This window comes from Populus nigra, chromosome 3 (assembly GCF_951802175.1).
Source record: "Populus nigra chromosome 3, ddPopNigr1.1, whole genome shotgun sequence".
NCBI lineage: Eukaryota > Viridiplantae > Streptophyta > Magnoliopsida > Malpighiales > Salicaceae > Populus > Populus nigra.
This window is the reverse complement of record NC_084854.1, coordinates 22,539,475-22,552,792: the sequence shown is the minus strand read 5'-3', so window position 1 is coordinate 22,552,792 and position 13,318 is coordinate 22,539,475. Positions and strand designations below refer to the sequence as shown.

At 31.3% G+C, this 13,318-nt stretch overlaps 1 protein-coding gene across 1 annotated transcript; it reads left to right on the top strand.

The window, feature by feature from the left end:
- Window positions 1-10,012: 10,012 nt before the first annotated feature.
- On the top strand, window positions 10,013-13,287 carry LOC133688862 (heparanase-like protein 3). Its single transcript, XM_062108490.1, has 9 exons — window positions 10,013-10,538; window positions 10,758-10,794; window positions 10,913-11,096; window positions 11,190-11,338; window positions 11,513-11,743; window positions 11,836-12,025; window positions 12,103-12,228; window positions 12,574-12,673; window positions 12,749-13,287. The coding sequence occupies exons 1-9, from the start codon at window positions 10,278-10,280 to the stop codon at window positions 13,157-13,159; spliced, it is 1,689 nt and encodes a 562-aa protein (XP_061964474.1). The 5' UTR covers window positions 10,013-10,277; the 3' UTR covers window positions 13,160-13,287.
- Window positions 13,288-13,318: the final 31 nt, after the last annotated feature.

Here is a 13,318-nt window from a genome sequence, read left to right as displayed (position 1 = left end):
TATTGAAATAATATTTTTTTTTATTTTTTAAAATTTATTTTTAACTTCAGTACATTAAAAAAATTTAAAAACACTAAAAAATATATTAATTTAAAATAAAAAAAATTTCAAAAAAATTTTTAAAATACAAAAACAAACAAATTAAAAATGTGATTCCTCACATCTAGTGGTAGAGACAGGGAAGCTGGCAGGGGCCCACCTCTATAAAAAAATTATTTTTCCAACCCTTCTCTTAATAATATTTATATTTTTAACTTAAATAATAAAATAATTAAAATTTTAACTCCTTTTAATTTTATTTTCTAGTTCTGCCCTCGCATCCCACGTGAGGTTGAAGCCTTGCACTAAAACCTAATGCAATATAGGCTTAAAGATTAGGGATATATATATAGACACACACAACATAGCCTCCACGAGTTTTGGATTTGGAGGTGGGGGTGGGAGGCTGCAAATATTGACTTTTCCATTAATTATTATAATTCTAGATTTGAATTCTAACAAAGATTAATGTAGGAAAATCTTTTTATTGTGTATTCTTAATCTATGTATCTTCTATACATGTGTTACAAATGAAAGACGAGTCTTTAGACTTTAGAGAGTTTAGTTTTAATCCTAGGTAGATTTCATGCACAATGCCATTTGTTTGAAAAGATTAATTGTAATTGATTTTAGAATGTACGTGTTTAATAAGGCTAAACAAGGGTAAATATGAAGTTATTATCTCATCTATGTGTCTTTAATAAAATAATTAGTCGATCCTTTTATTTTTTTAAAAAAACCTAATATCAAGTAATATTTGATTGTAACTTGATCCTTATGTTGGTAATTCATCATGGTGATTAATTCTTTTTTCTTTCAAACGTCGTTCATTTATAATTTAAATACTCTATCTGATTTTTTTTTAAATTTATCATGATTAATTGTTTTAAATTAATTTTTTTAGTGTTTTTATATCATTTTGATATGCTGATGTCGAATATAAATTTTTTTTAAAAAATATTATTTATATATTTTTAAATAAAAAATATTTTAAAAATTAATCATTATTATAATACCAAAAATATCATAGTTGAAGACTTTTGATATCACATGCTCTATCGGCAGCTCAACGGTAGAATACTAGTTTGAAATTAGAGCTGATTAGGTTATATTAAATAGGAAGAAAAGTTAAGGTCCCTTCCTAACTCCTCTATCCCATAATCAATTAAAATAGATTTATGGTAGACATATTAATTAATATACATGCAAATAAATAAAAAGAAGAAGCAGTAGCCCTTGTGATTTTTCTTTTTGATGAATAGCCCTTGCCACTAATATCTACTGCCTCCACCACCAGCTTCAGAACTAATATAAAAGAAGTGTTTGTGTTTGTAATACATTAAAATAATATTTTTTTTATTTTTTAAAAATTATTTTTAATATCATTATATTAAAATAATTTGAAAAAAAATTAAAAAAATATTTTTAAAATACAAAAACAAACAAATTATATGGCATTTGGTTGATTGAATTAATAAATGAAATGGAAATCAATGGGAATAAGCCCTGAAACTCTTTTGCGGCTTTTCAGCCTTTCTTATGAGTCGAATTAAAGATATCTTATAATTATTTCATGATTAACGGCATAGGGTGATAATCAGCTGGATCTTGTACAGATGTTATTTTAATTAACAGATATTATTATATAATATATATGCATTTACTGAGTTGATTGAATATTGAGAATATTAGTTATATTTTCAAGTACTATTATATATTGATATTTCTAATCAATTTGTCTTTTAATTCTCATAAATCGCCCGTCTCAGATTCAAACAATACTTCAAGGAAGTTTTACAGATTCAGGTGCATGGCTTGCTCCGTCCCCCGAGAGATTTGAATTGGCACGAGACTGCCTAAAAAAAGGAATTACATATTTATTAGATTAGATTAGATATTAATTAAAAAAAAAATAGTTAGAGTAAGTCTTAAGAAATCAGACTGAATTATAACTGTCTATTAGCTTAGAAAACCTAATTAAAACTTAGTTCCTGTAGTATTGAAGGCATTGGCCATCATCAGTTTAATAGTTTTGTGTTCCAAATAATCGAAGTTTTCCATCTTACCAAATCTCTTTTCTCCATCTTAAAAAAGAATTAATTAAAATCAACAATGAATTTATAAAAAGGCTAATTTACTAAAAGATTTAAAAACATAAGGATTAAATATATATTTTATAAAATCACAAGAATTAACTGTTAGTTATATTAAACAATAATAACTAAATTATAATTAACTTTATGAAAAAAGTCTATCCATAAATAGGGCGTCTCTTGCGGGATTGCTGCTAAATATGTCAACTTATTTAGAGGATTTAATTAATTATGCATCGAGGTATGCTTGAATCCTTCTAATTTTGGGCCATAACTAGCTAGAATGTTAGCAATGTTATTAACTCTCACGCGGCATTTAGCATGGGGTTGGAAAAAGTCAAGGTAAATTATTATAAGAACATTTTTTAAGTGTATAAAAATGATTTTTTAAGGATGTTTAATGTATTTATAAATGAAAGATTAAATGTTAGTAGAAAGAGAGAGAAAATGTAATTATATTATTATTAATGATTGATGGGAGACAATGGTTAAATATTAAATCTTAACTTTCGTTTTCCTTTTATAATTATAGCGTTAAAAAGCATGATCAGCAAAAGAAATTAAATTAAAAAAATATTTAGTTATATGTGTGGTTGAATAAAAATATATTTAAAATGTGTTAGGAAAATGACCCAAAAGGTCTTGTGTGGGAGAAAATCTTTATTATTCAAGAGAACAAAATTACATTAACACCATATATATATATATATATATATATATATATATATATATATATATTTAATAAGAATAATATGCAGTGTAAAATAAAAAATAAAAATAAGTGTTTATTGATTATTACAATGTAAATGATAGTAGCTACAGAGATTGCTTTAGAACAATTAATGATTTTCGATATTATATTCAAGAGTGACGCTATTTCCACTTCCTCTATTGTTATTTCAATTCCATAGAATTGTGGAGTGATAAAATTAACCCTCTTTAATAGTTTTTTTTTCCTTCACAAATCTACCATTAAATCTCATTAATTAATTATATTTGACACATCATAAACGACTAAGTACTAGTTTTTATTCTAAGCATATTCTCAATAGAAATAAAGATTCTATCCTATATATAGAATACATCAATAATATCTAATAAAAAAATGTACATATCCACGAAAACATAGATAGATAGGAATTTATAAAAAAACATAAACAAAATAAAATGACAATTTAACTACCTAATTTCGGATGTAATATCCATCCATAAAGAAAGTTAAAATTCAAGGAAATAATAAACATACACTATCGATTTTTGTATATTATTTTTTATATAAGTCTTATTTTATTTTATTTTATATAATATAAATTTATCACGAACACTAAACAGATTAATCTCACCTTTTAAAAAGTTATAATGATACCCAATAAAAAACAAAAATTTAATATAAATTTAGAGATTCTTTATCAATACTACCTTTATATCTAATTCTATGCCAATCCTATATACATGGTTATGATTTCTACACCGCAGATAGTGTGGGATCGTCGTAGAATTAGACACTAGATTAGCATTAGATATTAGATTGGATGGGAGGATATCGAAGTCTAGGCAATTAACTCCGTAATCAATAGTAATCAATTAAAAAGCATATTAATTAATATATATATATATATACACACACATTATATCTTAAGATTTTATTTATAGTATAAGTTTTTTGATTAAATTGATTTTTTGATATGATATTCAAGTTTTGATGATCAATTGGTCACGAGTTTAAATTTTACTATCTTTAATTATTAATTTGATAAAAATTAAATATAAAATAGTGTGAGTTTATATACGTTTCAAGTTCAAATTTTTTTTTGCTTAAATAGATATATTAAAAAATAATATAAATTATATATATTTTAAAACCTTAAACTTTGTTAAAGGTACTTTGTAACTCCGTAATCAATTAAACAGCTTATGGGAGGCATATTAATTGACATACATTCAAATAGAAGCCCTTGTAATCTTTTATTTTTATTATTATTTTTCATGCCCTTGTAAATGGTTTCTATTAAAAAATAATATAAATTATATATTTAGATTTTATTATAATATAAGTTTTTAGGTTGAATTGATTTTTTAACATGATATATATTAGAGTTTTAATAACTAAACGATCACGAGTTCAAATCTTATTATCTTTATTTATTTGATAAAAATTAAGCATAATATAATATGAGTTTATATAAGTTTCAAATCCAAAAAATTTTCACTTAAAAAAGATATGTTAAAAAATAATATATATAAATCATATTTTAAAACTATAAACTTTTAGGTTTAATTAAATTTTTTGATAGCCTTTACCACACCACAAGCACACAAAACTAGTATAAATCCCCCTTAAGTCACATTATGTTTTCTACACAATCCACAGTATAGTTAAACATTTCAAAAACAAAAACACTAATACTCCCAGAAAAAATTCTGATTTGCCTTATACAATGTCAACACAGACCATAGCAATTCTGTTGGCATTTTTGTACATGGGAACGTTGATCCCATCTGGGTTAGCCCAGAAAGTTCCAACACTTCCATGCTTTTTACCTCTCACAACTATACCAGGGTGCTCTAAGGAAATTTTTGTGGCCATTTCCGCTGGCACTGGCCGTATCGGTCCTGCTTGTTGCAAAGTCATCAATGAGATTACCGATGTCTGTTGGCCTCGACTGTTTCCTTCCATACCTGCCACCGGTAAGTTTCTTAGAGGCATCTGTTCTCGTAGTGGAATCAGCCCTGCTCCGGCGCCGGCACCTTAATCGTATTGATTGAATAAGCAGCGTATAGCATATGTGGCTTTCTAAAATAAGTATACACTTGCATCTTCAAGTGAGTACAACATCCTAGCTATTAACAAATGCCTGTAATATATAATAATAGGCTGATTAACGATGGTGATGATAATCAGCTGGATCTTAGATGATCGGTCTTCATTAAGAAATATTATATGATATGTACTTCCTTTAAGTTAATAAAATCTTGAAAATATTGGTCATATATATTTTCAACTGTTGTATTGGTACGTATTTCTAACTTTCTTTTTCAGATTTTCTTTGAATTATAATTAAGAATATGAATCGTGCCACTTGACTTGAAAATAACTTGGTTTATAATTAACAGCGATGAAAATTAATAGATTGCTTCTACAGCTCAACTAATTAATGTAGGTAAAGTAGTAATTCTCATAAACTGCCCATCTCAAATTCAAACTATATCACCTCCACCACCATCAATAAAATAGTAATAATAATAATAAGAAGAAAAAGAAGAAGAAGAAGAAGAAGAAATCAAGGTCCACATACCCATGCAATATATAATTAAGCTTTTCATTCCATAGAAGGCTCAAATTATTATGGTAAATAAAACACGTTAGACCTTCTATTAAAATGTTCAGCCAAAACATTCCAAATTTTGCGTTGTATCTATGGCAAGAATATCTACACAGGCCCATGCAATTCTTTTGGCATTGGCATGCATTGAGGCTTTGGTTTTGTATGGGTTTGCTAGAGACAATCCACCTCAAACCCTTACAAATGAACCAAAGAATGCAAGCATTCCTGACTGCTTGGCACCTTTCGAAAGTGTAGTAGGGTTTCTTGATTCAATCAACGCAGCTCTTTCCGGCGATGGAGATTTTGTCGATATTGCACCTGATTGTTGCGAAGTCGTGACTTCAATCGATAAAGAATGCTTTTCTTTCCTGTTCCCGGCGAACTCTTCAGCTCCTTCTATTATTGAGGGCATTTGTGATATTATTGGACGTTAGAAGGCTGCACACCTTCTCCGTCAAAATGAAGGATACAAATTTCCATAGATGCATGGGCATTTGTCTTCTGCTTAGAATAAGGATACGTGCATGCATATTATTAATTTGTACCTTCCAAGAGTCAGATTTATGAGACCTAGTTCGTAGCAAATGTCTACAATAAATTAAGGGTCTGGTTCCTTGTGACAAACCAGCTGCTAGCTATATAAATATTGGATTAAAAACAGTTTTGTGAGATTTCTATATTGATGGATGCATTTAATTATGCCTCTGATTTTGCAGGGAAATAATTACCTTAATAAATAATAGTATTGCACTTTTTTGATGTTAAATTGATGATTTCCAATAGAATATTGCTCTTCAATCTTTTGCAATTTTAGTTTTAGAATGTATAGCTTATTTGTGTCCCAACAGTGCCTTACCGGATGTTCTATCGATCTCCTTTGTTTCCTGCTTATCAAAACCGATAAACTTGGATGACGGCCTTTGAATGAGCTGTAATTGAAATTAGAGGTCCGAAATCATTTTTCAGGTATTTTAATGATTTATTGGCCTCTAACCTAATCTTACCCGATATGGATTTTTTTAATAGAAGTAAATATTGTCACGCTAAAGAGTCAACTTATGATCTAGTTAACTCGATCGAACCCGAGTAAAACTCGATAAGTTTAATTTCAAGGATTTTTTTTCAAAATAATGTTAATTTAATGTTTTATTTTTATTTTAAAATAGTATTATTTTAGGATAGAATCTAATTGAATCATGAACACTTTATTTAAAAAATTATTTTAATATATTTTAAAATAAAAAATGCTTTAATATCAGCCCAGTAATATTGCCTAACTATAAATACCGTTACTATAAGATGAGCCTGTTATCGGAAAATAAATATTCAGGTGGATTCACCAAATGGGCTTTGGTTCTATGTTTGAACTTGCAGTCTCTTCATCAAGCTTTGGGCTCTCTGTGGTTTCTTCTCGATCGGAACTCTCTCTTTGTTTTGTTTCTCTTGTAATTTCCAACACATTTTCATCTTCCCTTTGCCCTAACTAGACGTTTGCATTGTTTGTCCAAAACAACCTGTTTGCCTCTCGACTCTTGCTTTATTGCCCGTAAATAATCTGGTCAAATCTTTCAATGGATACACAGATGTATATCCAACCAGAAGAAACGAAGATTAGGTATTAATAAATCCAAGAAATAAGGTTCATTATCAATGCAATCATAGGCCAAAGAAGACATTAATAATGCTTATCTCCTCTTGAAGCCCCGGTTTGTCTTGCATTATGGCTGTGGGCGAGGATTAGATGGAGACATGCCATGAAATGGACTTTTAGTGAATGATACATTACAATTACTCTCACCCTCAAGGATGAAGATGAGTTAATCTAAAGTTTCCATTAGGCTGAAACTTGTAAAAGAAAGTTGGAATTAAGACAAATTCTTCATCATAATTATGACATGCAAGAAAATTATTCAAGTTGCAAGGCCCTTTTCCTAGAATAATAGATCACAAAATCCACAGGTCCCTTTCGTTTTCTTGGGTTCAAGGCTACGATAGAGGCAAAATTGGATTAATTCTCAAGATACTTGATAAATTAACAATGGGGTAAGTAAAAAAATTGAAAAACTAATTAAATCGAGAAAACCTGAAAAAAAATAACTGAAAAAACCGAACAGTGAAAAAAACTGATTAAACCGATTAAAATTTTGAAAAAACCAACCGGTTCGATTTTATAAGCTTGAAATAAAAAAACCAAACAGAACCGAACCCAAACCGAAAAAACTGAAAAAAACCGAGCCAAACCGGAAAAAAATGAGCCAAAATAGAGCCAAACTGGAAAAAGCCGAGCTAAACAGGAATAAACTGAGCCAAACTGGTTTGAACCGGTTTTTGTTCTAAAAATCTATCCGAAATCGATCGGTTTGAACCGGTTTCGGTTTTTTTTTAAAATTTCAGTTTAGTTATTTTTTTTGATAAAAACCGAATTGAACAAAAAATAATCACCCCTAATAAAAGTAATAAAAGTAGTAAAAATTAATGTTACCACCATTTAATTTAATTCAGTAGATCTCTCAATAACCCAAATATAAAATAAAATAAAATAAAATAAAATAGGTTGTCATAATATACCAGAATCATCCAAATTATCTTGGATTAATTATTACTTTTGTATTTTAAGCATGATATTAAATTAATTATGTAGTGATTGCTTCCTATCTCGAGATGAGTATATTCTGATGGAGATAATAATAATAATAATAAAAAGAACAAAAGGACAAAGATAACATGCTTCTATTCGCTGTGTTTTTTATTATTTCAAAATAATAACTAAAAAAAACCCGACATGGTTAGAATCTTGAAAGAATATCTTTCTACCCATGAAGCTTTTTTTTTAATGGTCATAATATTCTCACCGGTTTTCACATGTATCGAAATCATTTCTCTCTCTCAATATTTAAGCCATCCACAGCCAGATTTAGGGCCAGAGGAGAGAGTGGCAAGCGGAAGAAATGGGAAGCGTGTTCACTTTATGGTATACTTTATTTCCACGCCTTTCCCTTTTCAGTCAAAAGCAAGGGGTGGCAGTGCGGTGGCTGTGCCCTCGGAGAAGAGGAGATCTTGATCCTATAAACAGCAGTCATTTCCTTCCTTTGGGGGAATACTAGACATGGACAATGAGAGGTAGTGTAGTGGGGAACAGCTTCACAGAGTCATATTTCCAATGGTATTAGGTATGGAATAAACTTAATGCCACCAAACCTAGATTTCTCCCTTTAACTAACATTGAATGGATTAGGTCTGGGTGGATCCCCTTCTGCATGCAGAAACTGATCCCCATGGAAACAAGATAAGGTGGGGAGGATGCTTCAAAGCCAAACTACTAGTTAGAAAAAAATGCAGCAATGGACCCAGCTCTGTGAAAGGGAAATACAAGCCTTAGGTTTATAGCATACTCAACAAATTTCCAGCTAGAGTAGTCTTAGTACACATGCCTTTAGATTGTGTTGTGAGTCTGCAAAAATTAGGTGTAACTTATCATCACAGATTCTGATGCTTTGTTGGTTAACCAAAACCCTTCTTTGCTTGTTTTTTAAAATAATATTATTTTAATTTTTAAAATTTTATTTTTGATATTAACCCATCAAAATAATTTAAAAATACTAAATTTTTATAAAAAATAGATTAAACGGCAACCCTAAAAGACTCTAAGTTTTTTTGTTTTTTTAATAAAATTGGATTATATGCATTTATGTGTCCTTTGACATTTGACAGGAAGTTTGGACATATGCTTTGCCCGTCCCATAAAATAAAAAGGGCAATGGCATAAGGGATTGATTGGGCAGTTGAAAATTTGAAAAACCAAAGTACAAGTAGATGCCATATTTGTAACTTTTAAGATAACATCACATGCACCTTGTTCCATGCTTCCTCATGTTTATCTTTTTCCCTGCCTGTCTTCTTCTTCTTCCTCCTTTTTTTACAATAATTTGCACGCCATGGTTTTTTTTTTTTTTTTACCTTCTTACATTGATATAATTTTCCGTGCATGGACGTGTAGATTAGAGCCATCGGTTACAGCGGTAAAAAAAGTATGAACGGCGGAGTAATAAGACAGAGAGAGGGGTTATTTTAGTAGTTTACACCTTAATTAATAGTTTTTAAATAAAAGATTAATTATTACCCTCTCTTTCCAGGTTCCAACATAATTAATAATTAATAATTAAAAGTGTGTTGGTTAACGTGGTTTAATTTTAAAAAGTATTTTATTTAGAAAGATATTAAATTAATTTTTTTTATAAATTATTTTGATATGTCATGTTAAAATAATAGTAAAAATATTACTTTAATATATTTTTAACTAAAAAGTATTTTAAAAGAGCATCTTTTTAATTCGAAAACTACAGAGAGTGTCAACAAAAACTTAAGAACTAACCAAACGAGTGGGTATCAGGATCACACACATTCGTAGAGAAGCAAGGCACAAAGGCCCTTGAAAATTGATCGGCAACTAGCCGCTGTCATGAAAAGCCATGGCCCACTTTGCAACAAACCTCTCATTATTCTGACCTGCAAGGTTCCAAAGGCAAAAGATTTAAAGAAAAGAGAACCAAAGGTTGAATGTGGTTACAAGTTGCTAAGTATTTGCCTATCAAACAAAGCTTCAATAATCACCAATAAATTTATTTTCTTTTATAATATCATCAATCATATTTATATCTTACTTGTGAACGTATTCTAAATTTTTTATATCCCTTATTAAATTCTGTAGCCTGCTGTGGCAAAACCTCTGGTAACCCCACATCCTCTGCCACTTTCATGGCTACCTTACCCATTTATACAGAAAGTCTTAGATCTTGAACTTGTATTTGCTTACAAAAAGATGAGTTCTTTGCAGAACCTGGAAATGGGGTTGTGCTTACTGGTGTGCATCATTAGCTGCAGCTTCATTTATGCGAGTTCACAAAGTGCTGTGGCTGGAAACGATAATAGCAGTGTTAGTGAAGGAACTGTTTTCATTGATGGAAAAACTTCCATTGGAAAGATTGATGAAGATTTCATTTGTGCCACCTTGGATTGGTGGCCACCTGAGAAATGTGATTATGGGACATGCAGCTGGGACCAGGCTTCTCTCATTAATCTGGTAATGATCCATTTTAGTCTGCTTTTCTGCTTTTGAAGTTGTTTTAGATATCTGATTATGATGTTTGATCATTGAAACTGAGCTTGAAATGCTTGTCCTTTCCTGTCCTGTACTTCTCCAAACTTCACTGGCATTATACTATTACGTATGAGTTCTTAGGAAATTATTCTCTAAACATTTATTCTTTTTGAAATTTGTTTTATATTTTCTCTTATGCAGGATCTCAACAACAACATCTTGTTAAATGCCATAAAGGGTAAGAGTCCTTTGAAGCAAAGCAACCTTTTCTTCTTCAATTTCATGTTTTATTTAGCAAGAGCTCTTTTTAATGCCTTTTAGGATTCTAATTACTTTTTCTTGGCGCAACGGTCCAGCTTTTTCACCATTGAAAATCAGATTAGGAGGCACTTTGCAAGATAAGGTCATTTACGACACTGAAGATAATAAGCAACCTTGTGTTCAATTTGTTAAAAACACCAGTGAGATGTTTGGTTTCACTCAAGGTTGCTTGCCCATGTATAGATGGGATGAGCTAAATGCCTTTTTCAAGAAATCTGGGTAACAACTAAGAACAATGTTCTCTCCTGTTTCTTGTTAACCTTACTTCACAATTTCTAGGAGTTGAACCACATCTTACTTTTGCAAATTCAGGGCTGAAATTATATTTGGGTTAAATGCTCTCGCTGGCCGGTCCATAACATCTGATGGTTCTGCAGTAGGAGCTTGGAACTACACCAATGCAGAATCGTTTATAAGCTATACTGTCAAAAAGAACTACTCAATTTATGGCTGGGAGCTCGGTGAGAACACTCTCCATTGATTTCTCATGATTAATGCTAACGCTTAATGTTTCATGAAATCCATAGAAGTATCATTGATTATTCACCATATGGAAAGTGGGAACTGACTATGATCAATTTATATTGCTGAGATTAATTTATCCAAACCAACTGTAAGTAATTTTTGCTGAACAGGAAATGAATTGAGTGGAAGTGGTGTTGGAACAAGAGTTGCAGCAGCTCAGTATGCTTCTGATACAATTTCCCTGTATAACACAGTGAAAAAGATTTACAGCAGTATTGAACCGAAACCACTAGTTATAGCACCTGGAGGATTCTTTGATGCAAATTGGTTCAAAGAGTTTGTAGATAAAACAGGCAATTCTGTAAATGCGATCACCCACCACATATACAATCTTGGTCCAGGTATCTCTTTGAAGAAACTGATTCAACTTCTGTGGCCTTACACCTTGTACAGTAGGTCGAATCTGACATGATTATATCCTTTTCTTGTGCAGGGGTTGATACACATCTCATCGGAAAGATCCTTGACCCATCCTATCTTGATGGTGAGGCTGATACATTCCATAGCCTCCAAAGCACCATCAAGAGTTCTGCAACTTCAGCAGTTGCATGGGTTGGTGAATCAGGTGGGGCTTACAACAGTGGCCGTAACCTTGTTACCAATGCGTTCGTGTTTAGTTTCTGGTAAGTGAGGACAAATTTATAACAAAAATCTTCAGCTTTTCTTGTGTGGATTTCTAAGACCAGGGATGTCAAAACAGGTACTTGGATCAGCTTGGGATGGCATCAGCTTATGATACAAAAACATACTGCAGACAGTCATTGATTGGTGGCAATTATGGTCTACTCAACACCACTACTTTTGTTCCAAATCCGGATTACTACAGGTATTCCAATACTGGTGTTCTTATGCTGGCAGGTGGTCTGAAAAGTTAGATATTAGGATAGAATCAAAGAGTGCAATGAATTCTCTTTTTATTATTATTACGATTTTTTAAGAAATTCCTTTGTCTGCAAAAAGAATGAAGATGAAGTTTTAAAATAGGCATGCTAAATTAGGAACATTTTTCCAAATTTATGCTGATTATGAAAATAATTTGATCAACCCTGGCCTCGTCAATAGTCAGAACAGGCCAAAGATGAAATCCCTTGACTCCCATTAGGGAATATCTATTATAACTCGGTCTTACAAGGTCTCTAAGAAATTCTAATGTTCGCTATCTTCGTTGCAGTGCTCTTCTTTGGCACCGATTAATGGGAAGAAACGTTCTATCAACCAGCTTTTCTGGAACGAAAAAGATACGTGCTTATACTCATTGCGCGAAACAATCCGTAAGTTAATTCAATAACACAATCATCACACAAGTGGAGGCCTTTATTATCTAATTTGATTAATAATCTTCGCAGAAAGGGATCACATTACTACTAATCAACCTTGACAATAGCACAACTGTTGAAGTCACTGTAACATTCAACAGTACTTGGAGATTGCACCAGAAACACAAGCCTCACAGGTCTCACAAGCTCCACAAACCTCACAGGTCTCATAGGTCTCACAAGTCCCATAAATCAAAGGTCATTCAGGTACCTCAACGGTCCACAAGTGGGATAACAAGAGAGGAATACCATCTAACAGCTAAAGATGGAGATTTACACAGCCAAACAATGCTACTTAATGGGAACATTTTAACTGTAAATTCATCTGGGGACATCCCTTCCTTGGAGCCTTTACATGTAAATTCATCTAAGCCAATAATGGTTGCTCCTTTCTCTATTGTATTCGTTCAAATGCCATATGTTCTTCCTGCTTGCAGCTAGGTAGCAGCTCTACACGGAACTGAAATTGGTTCCACGTAGTAAATAGTGATCCGCCAAATAAGACAGAATACAAGCACATGTTACATTCTTTCTTGGCGAAGAATACAATGACAAATGTTTTTGGTAAATTATTATGCCATGGTTTTTTTTTCTTACAAC